The sequence below is a fragment of the Rhagoletis zephyria genome, unplaced genomic scaffold (genome assembly GCF_001687245.7).
Source record: "Rhagoletis zephyria isolate East Lansing unplaced genomic scaffold, Rhagoletis_zephyria_1.1 Rzeph_scaffold_00125, whole genome shotgun sequence".
Classification (NCBI taxonomy): Eukaryota; Metazoa; Arthropoda; class Insecta; order Diptera; family Tephritidae; genus Rhagoletis; species Rhagoletis zephyria.
The window spans coordinates 344,412-361,446 of NW_016157209.1; the positions used below are offsets into that span (position 1 = coordinate 344,412).

General features: G+C 35.6%; 1 protein-coding gene across 8 annotated transcripts in view; it reads right to left on the minus strand.

Annotated features, from left to right (window-relative positions):
* The window catches only part of Sik3 (Salt-inducible kinase 3), a 68,047-nt gene that overhangs the window by 9,829 nt on the left and 41,183 nt on the right, over positions 1-17,035 (minus strand). For 7 of the 8 annotated variants that reach the window (XM_017636552.1, XM_017636566.1, XM_017636547.1 and 4 more), the window contains exons 3-10: positions 8,256-8,591; positions 7,935-8,190; positions 7,437-7,818; positions 5,414-5,609; positions 5,068-5,341; positions 4,735-5,002; positions 2,627-2,862; positions 987-1,292 (exon numbers count right to left, since the gene is read on the minus strand). In XM_017636552.1, the coding sequence (XP_017492041.1) occupies positions 987-1,292; positions 2,627-2,862; positions 4,735-5,002; positions 5,068-5,341; positions 5,414-5,609; positions 7,437-7,818; positions 7,935-8,190; positions 8,256-8,591 (2,254 nt within the window). The remainder of the gene's footprint in view (positions 1-986; positions 1,293-2,626; positions 2,863-4,734; positions 5,003-5,067; positions 5,342-5,413; positions 5,610-7,436; positions 7,819-7,934; positions 8,191-8,255; positions 8,592-17,035) is intronic. The other variant, XM_017636581.1, reaches the window with a different exon arrangement.

Consider the following 17,035-nt stretch of genomic DNA (forward strand, 5'->3'; position numbering starts at 1 on the left):
TAGTTTTATCGGGGAGATAACGCTTTAAGAAAAAGCACATGATTTCACTGAAACACCTTCTTAGGGTTAAGGTAGTTTTGAAAAAAAATTCAATTACTGATCACTGATTGGCTTCGAACTTTCAGATAATTGAAGGATCTGAAAGCAAGTGCAGCGTTTTTAAGGCCAATGATTACCCGATGACCTAGTAGGGGTCGGTGCAAACTTGCCTGTGGAAAGCTGTGTACATACATATGAAATGATAGACAGTTTCGCAGAGTTTGTTACATCGCTCATGGATGAGAGGTAGCCATCGGAATAAATGTCAAGATAACCCATTAATACACGGGTATCAGGTTACCTTGGATGGCGCTATTGACAGAACGATTCTATATTTGATACTGTTAATTAATTTTAAATTCTTATTACTTCCTGCTAAAGCTAGACAACGTCAATTGCAATAAGCCACACGGCTTCCGAGTTGCAAAAAAAAAAAAAATAGATCGAGATAGCTGTTTCGCGTAAAAATAAAAGTTGGCAGCTTTTTTGCGATTTCGAATGTGGCGACACTATCAGTTTCGAAATAACTTATTATCTAATATAAAACTCAAATTAAGATTTAAATTTCACTTTCAATCGACTACGAATCAGCAGACGTCAAATACAGATTTTTGTTTTTTCAAAGATATATTAAAAATAACTTAATTATTACGCATTTAAAGGGGGTAGCACATTGTCGAGAGTAAAAAGCGCGCAGGTTTCAAAAAAATATAATCGCGAATTAAAACATGTAACAAAGCTAATGCTGGTAGAAGAAATACAAAAAAAAAAAACATAATTTGACATTAGCAAGTAAAAGTAATACAATATTAATGGCTATGATTATTAAAAATTAACAAAAATAGTTAATGTGAATATAAAATCAACTTACATAAAGTTAAATGTTTAACAAATAAATAAAAGTGTTAAAAGTAAAGAAAATAACATAACTTAAAAAAAGAACTTACCAACTTCTTGCACGGTTGGCAGCTTGTTGGTGGATTTGAAATGAACACGCCTACTATTTCCAGAAGCGTTAGGAGGACCTTGTGCCGTCATGGCTGCATTTGCTAATGCCTGGGTAGGCAAAATATTGGCGCTCGATGACGAATGGTAAGGCGCAAAGGCGCCAGTGGGAGGGGATTGGCTGAGCGTGGGATTCGTTGCGCTATGCTGGTGCGGATGCGATTGATGTTGCTGCATTTTTAAAGCAGGTGGCAAGTAATTGCGATTCATGCGCGATTCCACCTCGCGTATAAGCTCAGGACTTATCACTGTGATACGCAGGGCATAAGCAGGTAGGTCGGTGTAGGAAAAAGGTGTGCAAATGGTGCATGATGTAGGATGAGTGCAAGTAGAATGGGGTTGGAATGATGGAGGCAGTGGATATAAGGAATGGTGAGGTTAGGAAAAATAGGATCGTTTTGTTTGGTTTTTAGTTTATTACACAATTTACATTACAGCCAAGCAGAAACCAAATATTTTTTTAAACGTATATAAAACGAAAAGAGAACGAAAAAGAAATATGTAATTAATAAACCAAAACAACGAAAAATAATAAATCGATATACATTAAATACAAACTGTGAATAAAGATCTAACGTAAACAAAATCGAATGTTAAAAAATGGTGCTTATACTATACAGAGATGGGAAAGTAAATAGGGACGCGACATTTTAACAAGTTGTTAGCTATTTTTATTTTGCTAATTTAATGTTTTTTATTTTTGATGAAAGTATAGCTCATTACCTAACAAAAAGCATGTAAATCCGAATTTAAATTTTTCTACAAAAATTGGAAACATTCGAAAAAATTGCACCAAAATTTAAAATTTCAGTGGAATAAAGTGCAAGTTTCAAGTAATTTTTTATTTTTTTTTGTGCTGTGTCACGATTTTTTCCCCATACGGAGTACGAGTATGTTGGAAAATTTTTTTATACATATGTTTGGAGGAAAATGCACAACACCGCCAGCAAAAAAGGGCAAAAAATAACGGCAAGTTCTAGTTACTGCTATAAAACTGCATACAAACATTTTTCTAAAAATTTAAATTCTGCATAATTAGTTTGAAATATTGATTAACACAGGTTTAAATTCGTCGAATTTTGTAAATCTTGCACAAAGTTTAAAATGTTGAGATACATGGTTTTGCGTCAGATAGTGAGCTATAATATACTTTAAAAAGAATAAATAAATATTAAGAGCCGTTTACACAAGTAGCTTTAAAAATTTATCGTGTGTTTGAAGGGTAGATAAATTTTATAAGCTACTTGAGAAAGCAGCACTAAATAAACAAAGTTAAAAGTTGTTAAAACATCGCGTCCGTATTTATTTTCCCGCGACCATATGTGTGTAAAATAATTTAAAAGTAAACAAATATTTATTCGAATACAAACTAAATGCGAAAATGGCTGATAATTGTAAAGCAGCGAACCTGCGCGTGCGCGTCATGCCTTACACATACTATGTATGTATTTAAGTATGTACGACTAGCGTTCAATTAACTTTTATTAGCACATGTATATGTACATATGTCTATTTGTTGTTAGAAAAGCTGATTCTATTATATTATGCTACAAAATCCCAGCACGATAAATTTCCCACTAACCTGGCGGTCGTTCTGTTACAGTCAGCAGGCCGGTACGTCTTGTGCGAATACCACCACCACCACCACCACCTGTTGCTCCAGCGCCAGTCGACTGCTGTGACATAATGGTAGGCATTTGTGGTACTATAGGCGGTTCATAAACACCACACACGGGACAAGTCTCGCCGGAATGATGCTGTATGGACAGGTCTTCCGTACAGCTGACGGTGTGTCGTTTACCACGAATTTGAATGTATCTGAAAGTTAATGAAATAAATTAGTTTACAAAGATGAACGTAGAAATCTTTATTTATAGCAATTAAAAGGACTAACACCCTGTAGCGAAATAAGACACGAGCCATCTTAGAAGTATGCAGAATGGAAATTTATTTGGCCGGAAAAACCAAAAACAATTTTTTCAAGCACTTAGGCATTATTGCCCATTGTACTTAAGGCCTAGGGAGAGGATTTAGAGGATATGGATGTATGGGTGGTACTCCTTTTTGAATCTTAGCACTTTGTCGAGGGAAAGAGAAGAGAAGATCCGATAAAAAATGTGCCATCTAAATTTGTCTGGCGAAGACCGGACAGCGGCAGAGAAAATGTTCAGTACTATCCTCATCTTCCAAACAAGATGGTTCACAGTGGATTGTCGATGATGCATAGGGTCCCCGTGGATTGTTTCTCATAATCACTTCTTTCAGATGTAGATCACTTCTTTTGTGACTGAGAACTTTGCTACCATCCTGTCAGACCTTTTCAGGAAACACTAGGTTGTTTTGCGGCGCTAATACTACCGGCTTTCATGAGTTTTTATTAATGTAATCCTTGATGTACCCAAGAGTTCCCGCTATGCTTGACCTTAAAATTTTCTCCAGTCCAGGGAGCTGCAGTTCGCCAATTCATAAGCCAGTTCGTTGACTCGATTACCATAGATCAAGCTCATTCAATCTTATAACGGAGTTCAGCTTCAACTTATTTACATTCCTGGACTATATTATTTAAGAGGTGCGAGCGGTTTCCATGTTTTATAGCTGGCACTGCAGACCCAAATTTCATATCCGCGCCACCTTTCGCCAATTATTCAGGCTGCCACTTTCAGTATTGCATAGAATTCCGATTGAAACACCGTTGCCATTGCACCAAAATCAGCAGGGCATCTGAACTTACCGTCCAGATTCCATCCAGCTCCAGCGCCATTTATCCTTGGGATCTTATATCATGGACTATACTTTGAATGAAGAGCTACTAAATTTGGGATCCCTTGAAAACTCATATGGCTGTATAGAAGGCCCTTGAGCATAACCTTCTGCTCTGTCCATGTTGGGAAAGAACTCTGCGAGTCCTTCGAATCTAAACGAGGTTCAATAAAAGGCGACGAATTTCAATACGATCTCTGATGTTGACGATTTCTGATGCTGGCGATTTTTAATGCTGGAGCATGTAGATGAAGTTGCTACTTTTAACTCTAACGCCAAGTCTCTGCATGGAGAAAAAAACGAAAGGAAGAAGGTGGGTTCACTACCCCTGTAAAGTGGGGCAATGTACGAACACCCAGTGAAAACTTATTGCAAAAATGGGTGGACGATATAAACAGGTTCCAAGATGGATGATAACTATGACCGTACAACCAATTATAACAAATGGAAATGTGGATTTGGCTTCACGACGTCCAGTAGCCGTGTAGAGATAATTTATAGAGATACACTTCTCGGCTTACACGCTGTACAGGTAAACAGACGGCTTGAAAACTGCAGAAGACATAAGAGGAGATATCTTTGGTCCTCGAGCTAACACTGAGTTTCCGAGACTCAAACATTTATTTGTTTAATTTTGATTCAAATATTTGTGATCTAGCTTTAAGTTCTTTACCCATCAGTCTATCGGGAGAAGATTGTCAATAAGAAGCACAGAAGGTAATGTCTAAAGGCTATAATCGTATTAACTGTAGTCTTAACCTTAAAGTGCATTTTTATTTAAATAATTCTATAGGCCGAAAATATGTATCTAATTAAGGTGGTCAGGAGCTTTAGCTTCGACGCTGTCCAATAAGTGTAGATAGTAAATTCTTCTCTGAGGTTCATATGCAGTTCTTGATAGCTTCCCCAACTTCCCCACACTTTACTCACTTTTGTATCTCCTCGTTGTTCTCCTCGCTCACAGAATCGCCGGCACCCAACTGTTGCAGTTGTGTTTGTTCGCCCACACCTTGACCCAGCATACGATCTGTTGGCGCGCCGCTTAGGCCTGCAGGATTTGCCACATTCGGACTGATATAATATGCATTCGCGTCCATTTGTTGCGCTTGACCGGCAACTTGTTGCATATTATTTACCGAAGAAGGATAGTAGATGTGTAGATTGGCGCCACCGTCAGAAGCGCGACGTCCAAATGAACCTAAGAAAATATACACAAACGAGGGGTTAATTGGATGTAATATGAATATTTATTTTAAAACCTACTGGCACCCATCACCACTGGTGGCTTTAATAGATGCTGATCCTTTATGGTTAAATTGTGTAGCGGTTGATTTTGTAACATTGGCAGGTTCATTGGCAAGTAGGCACCAGTCTCGTCTTTATTCTCTGGTGTGCACTTGAAATTGATTGGCGGCACATTTGGATTGGCAAGCGCCTGTTCGTGTGCCACATCGCCAGGACCCACAGTATGTCGCCGCGTATTAGTGCCGTTTCCACCGGCATTGGCACACAGGTGATTTTGATTTTGGTTTTGTGGCTATGAATTGAAATTGAATACATATGTATATAAAACAGTTTTCTTTTGTAATTGTGGAAATTTTAAACTGACCTCATTCGGTCGCGCCAGACATTCTAATTCGAAATCGCCGAATTTCTCTAAATCCACCGAAACATCGCTCCAATGAAATCCTAATCCACTTTGTAGTGCATTGGTGTTGGTAAGTGGACTTAAGCGATCGACCGACTCCTGTTTGATTGGCTCAGAGCGATCGACTACACCAGTGGTGATACTAGTTTTGCGTAGTCTGAAATAAAACATTTAAATATTTTTTAAAAAGGTTCACTGAAATGTTTTCTAAAATACATAGGTAATGTTAGTTTTTAAATTCAGCTGTAGTGTAATAAAAATTTTAAAATGTAGGGAATACCTTGGCAAACTTCTTTGGAGAGCAGAGTTAAAAAAATAACGAAAACGCGCTGTACGTACGGCTGCCTTACATATGTATGTACTCCTATAACGGAGGTGCTGAGGACAACTGCCACGGCGTCCATAGACCTCCAATTAGAGAATTTTGAAGCGAAACCAGCCTAAGGTTGGCGGCGTCAGGTGAATTTGTAGGGTATACAGATTACGTGGCTCCGTGCCATAATTAAGAGAGAGAGTTCAGGGGAGCAGCTGCCATTTTATTTAATTCGATTCGGGATCAGCTTTAAAATGGTGAAAAATTCGAGATTAATCAACTTCCCTTTCAATGGCTTCTGAGCTGCCTGTAGGTGGTATGGGAAGCTTTTAGGCAGTTAGAACTTAAGGCAGCTATACGACCAGTTGTGGCTTCGCTACTGATGATGAACTTTGACCGGGTCCTAAACGTACGATGTCTTCAAATTGTCGTGACGAAAAACACGACAAAAATTACAGCAATTCATAATGTCCTAGAATAATTTTGTATTGGAATCAGCTGATTACCAAGTAGCGTGGTTTATGGGGTTCTAGCCTTTCAGTGGAAATTTTCATGAGATAATTTTTGTTTATTCTCTGTTTACCTAAGCCATAACGCTTTGTAAATATTACCAACCCACTTTATGTTTACGAAGTCAGGTTATATCATCGAGTAAGAATACAAATACAGTATATTTTGCTTAGCTGCACATCCTTCTTTGCACGAAAAACTTGTGCACTTAACCGAAAAAGGCACTTAAACGAATTTTCTTTACTACTTCAATGACAAAGGCATCCGAATCCCTATGAAACCAAATAATGGAGAAGCACTTACCATGTAGAAATTACTGCAAGCGAAATTTTTACCGAATAGTATCTAATTATCTATATAACTACATAAATTTATAGCCATTTTCGTTGTTCTGCGAGATGAACAAAATAAATATAAAGTTGTAAAATTAGGTAATTGTAGGGCCAGTGCGGGTAAACGTAATACTTTCTTTGATAATTGATACTAGTCGCACAATTTTTAAGGCAGGTATCGCCAATGTGCAGGTATGTTGAATGCATCTATCGGAGCAGTTTCCTTATAAATGTTAAAAATAATGCCTCTGATGCGCATTTTAGGGTAGGTATCTTAAATGTGCACTTAAGCATAGAGGTAGCAAAGCAAAATATACTGTAGTAAAATTATGAAAAATACGGCCATGAATAGAACTGATTTTGCTTAATATGCAATTATTATTGCTATATAAGTGAATTTTTTTACAGGCGAAGCTCAGGATAAGGCAGAATATTTTCACTTAGGGCCAGTTTAAACTTATATCACGTAAACTGCGTTCATATTTAAGAGCCGGCGGACATTTGATTGGTTAATCTCAGTTTAAACCAGCAACCGAGCATTTAAACTAAGTTTAAACCACAGCAGAATTTAACCGTGCACTGTAGTAGATATGCACGTATGTTATTAAAAAAAAAAACTTATGATTACATCTGTTGATAAGTAAGGGCCGGTTGTTCAATGTCTGATTAGCACAAATCGGAGGTAGAAGCTCCGATTAAGTACAACGACTGCTTTATCGATCACATGCTACATGCATGATGTCGAAATCGTCGATAGTGTAGTGGTTATGATAACCAGACATTGAACAACCGGCCCTTAAAATGTTTCTAAATACTATGCATGCAGTACCTTGAATAGGCAGCTTGATGCTGCATTCTATGTTGTTCTCGTCGCCTTTGCTGCAACTTATCGGCAAGCAAATAATAAATGGCATATATATTATCGAAGCGATGATTATGCACCGACTCGGCAATCATATCGGCGGTCAGTCCAGGCAATTGTAGCATATTCTTCATTATCTCCGTATCTAGGTTGGCAACAGTCGCTGTCGTTTGCGCATTGCAGCTGCTATTGCTGTCGCTACACGCAAGTGGACTGCTGTCGGAATGTTGTGCGTAATCATCTAGTTCCGCTGCCCAATCGCTTAGCCAGCGATGTTTTATAATTTGTTTTAATGTATAACGTCGATCTGGCTCAACGACCAGCATATTACGTAAGAGGTGCTCACAGTCTAAACCACGTTACAGTGGCAAAAATGGAGAGAAAGAGTAATGTGAAATTTTTTGAAAACATTTACATATGTACATATGTGCATACATTCATTCCAATCAATCCATTTAAACTTACCTCGTGACATAAAGTATGGTATGCGAAATTTTCCAGTAACTACGCGTCCTTTCAACTCCAGCAGCGTATCACCATTGAAAGGCAGTGCACCGCACACTAGCGCGTACAGCACGACGCCCAAGCTCCAGATGTCTGCTTTGGGTCCATCATATTCCAGACCCTGAAATACTTCAGGTGCGGCGTATGGTGGCGAACCGCACCACGTTGTCAACGGATTGCCCTCTTCGTAGCGATTACTGAAGCCGAAGTCAGCGAGCTGTGCAACGAAAATGATTTGATGTTTCGGTTGTTAGTATTCAGGTAAGTATTCGACACTCTTACCTTGATATTCATATCCTTATCGAGCAAAACATTTTCCGCTTTGAGATCACGATGCACCACGCCCATCGAATGGCAATACTGCACGGCTGAGACCAATTGTGTGAAAACGCGCGCCGCTTCCTGCTCTTTCATAGGTCCATTCTCTGCCAGATGATCGAATATCTCGCCGTTGGACGCATACTCTGTGACAAGATAGATCATTGTCTCTGACTGCATCACCTCATAGAGACGAGTGATATGCGCATGGCGCAGCGATTTCAAAATGGAAATCTCGCGGAATGTTTTGGTTAGGTATTCCCGATTTAGGCATGTCTTATCGATAATTTTTATCGCTACCTGGAAGTGAAGAAAAATTTTGTAAGAGAAGTATTTGATCACTGAAATACTATGTTCATTGGGGATAAAAATGCAATAAATTCAATAACAAGTAATTCTCAGCAATGATCCAATGATCGATTTTAACCAGAATAGTATGGGACACTACCTTTCGGATGCAAAAAGAATTATCGAAATCGGTTGATGTGGTCCAAAGTTAGGCGGTAACATAAATCAAAGAAAATAAGTATTCCGACGAACTGAAAACCTCCTCCTTTTTTGGAAGTAGGTTAATAAAAAATGAGATAAAATAAAATAAATAAAATAAAATAAAATAAAATAAAATAAAATAAAATGAAATGAAATAAAATAAAATGAAATGAAATAAAATAAAATAAAATAAAATAAAATAAAATAAAATGAAATGAAATGAAATGAAATGAAATGAAATAAAATAAAATAAAATAAAATAAAATAAAATAAAATAAAATAAAATAAAATAAAATAAAATAAACAGGAAAAAATTAAACAAAATGGAATAAAACAGTATTGCAAAATATAAAAGCCTACTAAAATAAGTACAATCGAACTAAACAAAAGATAAAAATACAAAACTGAAAATATACATCATAAAGAACGTACCAAATACATATGCATATTTTATATGAATAAAGCCTTCTCTATGGCTTATTTTTTATTTAATTTATTTCCTTAAATCTTACTTTTAAAATATATTATGTATTTAATAATTATGTTCAATTAATTTCCAAATATATTTATAAAATAGGTGTTCATCTAAACACTTAAATGCCTCGTAAACGCGTAAACCTCGTAAATAAACCGGTTTTCCATACAAAATTAAGTAAGTTTACGAGGTGGACGTGGTTACGAGGCATTTACGCGCTTATATGAATACCCCTAAAATATTTTCGAAAATAATCAATCTTTAACATCTTAGTTATGAGCAGGGACCGAACATAACAGCTATTAATGAAAACTGTCATTGAAAAATTCACTTTGAAGGAAATGTTCTACAATCAAGTGATACATACCAATCGATTTCTTTTTTTTACCGAGAATCAAACTAATTTTTTTGTAATTTTTATGCAACATTAAAAAAAAAAACAATTATTTTTGATTTTTATTTGATCGATCCAAAATAACAATTATTTTTGATATTCATCTAAATAATCTGTTATTTTTGATTTTTATATCTTTGATTTATATATCTTAAATAATAGTTATTGAAGACTATTATTTATAAAAATCATAAATAAAAATCAATCACGGACTTTTATTTTTAAGTATAAAAGTCATTATAATTTTTCGTAAGAATGTGTTGGAGAACCAAAGGCAGTGACTGATTATATTGACTACTTTTATAAATAAAAGTCTTCAATAACTTTTATCTAAGATATATAATTTAAAGAATAAGAATAACTGATATTTTGGATTTGTAAAATAAAAATCAGAAAAAAATGTTATTTAAGGAGTAATAAATAAAGGGGAAAAAATAATTGTTAAAGAGCCTGGTGTCCTTCCTAAAGCTCGAAAAATCGAAAACGAAAAGCTTCCAACTTAAACACCTATAAATTTAAGTTCGGCGGTCCGAACCACTCAGCGAGCATTATATGGTGAGCTTGCTTCGGATGGACGTAGGGCTAGCTTAACGATCGGTTTCAGCAGAGAATACTGTTGCAATTCACAGATCAGGAAGATTCTGCTTTCAAAGTAGATTTGCATTGAAATGCCTTGTGGCTCTACAAGGCTGGGATCAATAAAATAACCGAAAAGTACTCAGCTGCTTGCTTGGGAGTTTTCCTCTTGTAGCATTATTATGGTCCAGAGGGAAGAAATTTAGAGGTTATGCATGTCGAGTTTTGCAGAAAAAATCTGAGACACCCTAATGTACTTTTATTTATTTATTTATTAGTTCAGTCTATACTACTACATACTACATAATACTATACAAATTCAGCTCGAACATCCTTTAACTACGATTAATATCAATACACAGTCTAACGCACCCATCAATCGGTTCGTTAGTGGAATGCACTCTGCCTATCAATATATGATTATTCCTTAGATTTCACGGAGTATTATATATATTGACTGAATTGGATAAATCCTCACAGTTGATGTTTCTATTTACAACATTATAAATAAAGATTATGGAGAAATAGTATCGTTTGTCGTGCAAGGACACTTTCCCAAGGTAATTTCTGCAAGGCGATTTTTGTAAAAATTGTTTGAACTCTTTCAATTTTATTTGAGCATAATTCATAGTATGAACTCCATATTAATGAGGAATACTCAAGGCGGCTCCTCACCAGGGAAATATAAAGTGATTTCAATGTATATGGATCTATGAAATTCGTAGTGTAGCATCAGAAATGAAGCCAATATCGCAAAAAAATTTGATACAGTGAAGTCTATATGTTTAGCAATTGTCAGCTTTGAGTCGAAAATAACTCCCAAATCTTTCATTTCCGTGCTTCTAGTTATACTATCGATACTATAACTACATACGACGTTGTTAGACTTTCTAGAGAAGGTGACAACACAGCATTTGTTTATATTGAGGTTGAAATGGTTAAATGTATTTCACTGAGTGAATCAGGTAAGATCAACTTACAGATTATTACCATCTTTTATATCGCGTACAGTGGAACAAAGTTTGACGTCATCCGTAAACATTAGGTACTTGGCAAACTTAAAGTAATTTGGTAAATCGTTTATAAAAAATAGAAACTCTTGTTGTAAATAGTGCTCCCTAATTTTACAAATAGTTTTCTATTAGATAGAAAACTTGCACAGAAATCAATAAGTTTCCCATGAACACCATGACTCCTCAACTTCCGCAAAAGTATAGTGTGGCTGTGTAAATTACATCCAGTTGTTCCTGATTTTTAACTTAACTCACTAATTGATTCGTCCCCGGGAAGAACCCGTGTTGACGTTCAGAAATTTCATCCTTTATGTTGCCAAACACTTTGATTTAATTAGAGAATCGAACAATTTGTATTAACATATTTTCAGCTCATGAACAAGCATTATATATTTGAGCAAATTTTTTCTGAAAGCACTCTAAATTGCGAGAGGAAGGAGATACATATCTTTCTTAAGGTTTCAAGAACACGAAAATCAGTTAGGACAGGTTTTACATATTTTAACCGTGATCCAGCTCGCGAATGACCCAGAATTAAGCCAAAATTTTCTAATTTTTTTATTTTTATCCATTTTCTTAAATAAGGCATCTTAATGTTCACATATAAGTTTTTAATTCCTCATATTGAAAAAGGAAAATTGGAATATATTCACATACCTTCCACCATCAGATGTACGAGCAAGTATGTACGTACAAGTACTTGTATTAACTTGTGCGAAATGATTAAGTATTTGTAAAGTAATTTTGTTGCCATTTTTCATTTCATTACTTTGCTTTGTTATTATTGTTCAAAGGCATTTTGCTTTAAAAAACAAACACACGGCCCACTACCAACAGTTCAGGGCAAATTGTTCAACCACTGCTTCTGATGGTATTTTTCGTCAGATCACCCGACTCGATCACCGACGAAGTGACAATTTTGGGTTAATATACCAACAAATATTACGTAAACATACGAGTATATACCTACATTAGGGTGGTCCAAAAAGCATGTGAAAAAGTTAAGTCGGAATTTGAATTCTCACCCCCAGGATTGCTCTATATCGAAAACGATTTACCCGTTTTTTTATTTTGAAAAAAAATTAGAGTCGCTAAAAGCGCTCAAAGTTTTCCATGTAAATATTTAATATGAAAAAAACAAGTTTTCGCAGAAGTGGTATGGAAATCTTGAAAATCAATATTTTTTGATCGGAAAACTTCGTTTGTCTACAGGTGACAATATCCAGTTGTTTATTTAACCATTTTCTATTAACTATTTTTTATAGAACCCCTAAAAACTTAAAAAAAAGTAACGAGGGGACCGATTTCAGGTTTTTAAGGGTACTATTAATAATAGTTAATAATAATAAAATGTTTTGTTTTTCGATATAAAATACATGCAAAACTTTGAGCGTTTTGAGCGACCACTAAATACGTTTTGATTTCAAAAAAAAAAAAAAAAAACAAGGGTATAATTTTTCTTTTCGGCATAGAACAATCCGAAAGGGGGAGAGCATTAAAATTTCGACTTTATTTTTTTGGACAACCCTAATCTACATACATAAGTATTTATATTTGTATGCTCGGTATAATTCGCAGCCATAAGGAGAAAAACAATACAAAACGTACGACATTTCGCCACTAATGACAGTTTTACAGTGCACACGGCCTTGCCGTATTTTTCTGCACACGCTCAAGAACGTTGCGACAAGAGGAGAGAAAGGCAATGCGTTAATTGGTAGCGCATGGTGGGCGTGTAGAGGTAGCGGCCAGACAATGAATTGATGAGCTGACGAATAGATGAATATGGATATATCTCCTTAAGACAAGTGTGACATGACTTTGTCATTTTTTGTGTGATTATTGATGTTGTTTGCAAGTACATACACATTTACGCGTTACTTGTGTTGCTTTCACATATTCGCTTTGTTTTTTGTTGGAAATAAATTTCAAGGATTTTGAGGATTTTAAAAAGCTATAACTCAACTAACAGCTAAAACTGATTAGTATATGTTAGTATAAGCGAGTACACGAATGGAACATTATTTAAAGATTATTAGGGTAGACTGTCCACTTATAGAAATTTTTTTAATTTTTTGTGCCGGAAAAATGTTTCGTTTTCTGTGCCAGAAAAGTTCGTGCCGTAAGTCCTTCGTTGACTTAATTTGCATAGTTATCTTTCAGTTCTTTTTTGATTAATTTTAATATTCAAACACTTCAAACTAATGTACGCTATGTGACAAATTTTGTTCTCGCTTCCATTCTTTGCGAATAGGTCAGAGAAGATTTGTTCCCGTTTCGTTCTCTGTCAGAAAGTTCCTGAGACTTTAGTTTCAAATTGTTCTTCGAAAGACTTCCCATTTACTTCTTTTCCAAAATGTACCGGTAACTTTTGTTCCCATTTCGGTCTCTTAGAAATGTCCCCGAAAGTATTGTTCGCATTTTGTTCTCTTTCGAATCGTTCCACAGGGTTCTTTTTTTAAATTAATTATTTTGTTCTTATATAATTCCCATTGAAAACGTTCTCGACGTTTGTTTGTCATTTTGGTTTTGAAGCGTTTTTGAGAACAAAACTACGAAAATCACATTTAGTTTCGATCACACCTTTTGTCATCGGTCGCTGTATCGCACACTTACAGCAATACGAAACTTATGGGCCCAAAATGGAACGAGAAACGGTCAAAAAGTCTCCTCATGCTGGACAAAAAAAAATGTTTGGACGAAATTGTTAAAGTTTGTTGAATTTTGATAATTTTTGTACGTTGTTGAATTTTAAATCTTTTTCAAATTTGAATTTATGTGATGCTGGTCACGTAATATGCTATATGCTTTTATAAAAAAATTATAAAGATTGACAAAAAATCGCCAAAACTTGTCAAAATATCACTTAACTTAATCAGCTGATCACAAGTGTATATATAATGAAGGGCTGACATTGTTTTTTCTCCAATTTAGGAATTAAAAAAATATCAAAATGCGACGAAATTTAACTTCGGGAATTTCTTATTTTTATGCGCAATGGGCTTTGCCACTCATCCCTGACTCTAAAGTATTTTTGCGAAGAAAATTTCGAGAATTTTTATTTTTTTTTTTTGGTGCCACCAACATTGGAAAATATATTTTTTTAAATATGTAGTTCTATTGGAGTTTCCTTAGCAAAATTTTTATGATATTTGGCAAGCATTAATTTACCAAAGTCTAATGTACTATGCACATATATGTATAAGTACAATTTTTAATACGCCAAACTAAAGAAATAAATAGACCAGGTGATTATTTACCTTGTTTTAAGTAAGCGACAAACATTTTTAACTTACAATAAAAATGAATATATGTATGTACAAATATTTGAGTGTATGTTTGTGTGCAGTATTTATTACCGCAGGACATTCCGTCGACAATGACGAATGCAAAGTTAATGACGAGGACAATTATGTAATAATACCTTTGGTAAAGATGTTTTTGCAAAATTGCCTACAAATAGTTTGAACTGCATGTCAAAATAAGAGTATAATACGTATGTACATACATACATACATACATACATAGGCAAGTTTATTATCGCGCCACTTTTTAAAGCACAGCTAAATTTGTCCTTTTATTTTATTGATTCACATTCTGGCTGCAAGAGAGGATTTATAACGTGCTACCAACTTTTAGATGCATATGTGTATGCACATACATATATGTACATACGAGTATATGCATAAACAAACCCGAAAATATGTATAAAAAGTATGTACATATGTATGTACTAGCAACCCGACTAGTCTTTCTACTTGAACGACAAAGTTTCTAAAGGCGGTTCCACGTTCCACTTGTAACCTCAAATAATTCACGGGGGAGCTAAAATATATTGGCAAACTTTAAAAGCCTTCACTAAACACAGCTAAGTACATACACAAATACAATACATTTTCGTATGTAGCTAAGTACCTGCATGTTTGGCCAACTGGTGGCCTAGAAGTGGCCAGTGTGTTGTAGTTAAGTATTCAAGGAATATTTTTAAATTCACTTTCTAAACGGATACTGTTGGTTTGTAAGGTAAGGACACTTTCTTGTACCTGCAGCCAAAAAAACAAACAATGCAAACATTTATACTTAACCTTATGGTTAAATCAAAACAGTAACGGCTATACCTTTTTTTAGCCTTCGTTTACGAGTACTGCAGCATGGATATTTGCATAATTTTCCAATGCAACGGCAATGATGTCAGGTCGTGAATTGTCACGACAATAATAGCGTAACAAAATGAACTGACAAATCGACTGGCTGAGGGAAGAAGTAGTCAAAGAAAGCAGCGAGGATGTGTTACGACATCACAGGTGTACTTATGTATTTGGGTATGTGTGTCGGTATGCGTACACTTTTAAGGTATGACGTAAAATCTGTAAGATTCTTTTGCAGTGGTTTTAAGGTAGAAATTGTAGACCTCTGGATACGTTATCATTCGAAACGAAATAGCTTAAACGTATTCAGATTTCAAGTACTAGTGATCGCCAAACGGGAGATTTCATGAGTGCCTGCTGCGCTGCGACAGCCAGAGAAGTAAAGGTGAAAAGAGCATCTTCTAGCTCCAGTGGCAGTGGCAGAGATACTGCTTTATTTCCGTCACTTGCATGAGCAGGCGAATAAATGAGTTAGACATTTTCTTGACGAAGTTGGGCCAGATCATCCAGACCGGCTATGGACCAGATATTCGGTTTAAGTAATGATTCGCAGGAAATTAATGCTGAGAGCAGTTGACATCAAACAGGTGGGCCGTCTTCCTGACAAGTTCGCCTGTTATGCATTTACATTGTCCAGGGACCTTAAAGTTGCTTGAAAATAAGAGTAGATATTTACTGTAGTCAGGTGAAGAGCGAGGTGGATAAGCCAAAGTTCAGCCCTTTTACTTTATTTATTTATTTTACTGGTTTTGATCTAGAAAAGAGTAACATTTCTTACATATTACAAAAAAAGAAAATTAGAGAGCACTTAAGACTTATTAAATAATTAATTAAATGACTTTTTGAAAGAGTATTTTGTGTAAGAAAAGCCGAGCTGGCTAAACTGACTCAACCTGTTTTTGTTTTTTTTTTTTAATATTGGTGTGCCGCAATACCGTAAATTTCTCCCACTGTGCTTGCGCTTTACCCTTCACCCTCGGTTAATTTTAATCACTGGGTACATTTATTAACACAACCTCAGCAAATCGGATCACAGTTTAAAAGTCGCGCCGTCAGCAGCGCTTTCGGCGTTGAATATTCGTTGTCGCAGGCAAGTCACGTCAATGATATTGGCTCCGAAGCAGAGATGTTGTTTCTCGCTGAACCATTCCGGGGAGCTAAGCCTATTTTAGAAGACCAGAAACGGCTACGGGAGATCGAACTTGTTCTCTAGGAAAATTAGAAAGAGAGATCCATCGTCCTTCTCTAAATGGGAAAGAAAGGAAGACAGATCTTTAGAAAGCCATCACCAACAAAGTTGAGGATAAAGGGAATTGAACGCCAATACTGATCGTTGCCAAGCAGACGTCCCTAGAAAACAATAAGTTCAGGAAGAGTGTCAACGTGTACCTTGTGACAGGTCACAAACGGACCATTTTGCCTATCCTTACTCAACATTGTTGGTTTTTTGCTGTCTGCAAGAAGTTGTAAGGCGTTTTTTATTATTTGCGTAATATAGATAAGTACATCTGACGTATTACTTATGTAAATATGTATGTATCTCGATAACAATTTTGCAAAACTCTTTATATGTAGATATTATGTAATCATTAGAATGGTCTCCAGACAACAGAAAAGTAACACAAAGTTTAGTCACCTTTGACACGAAT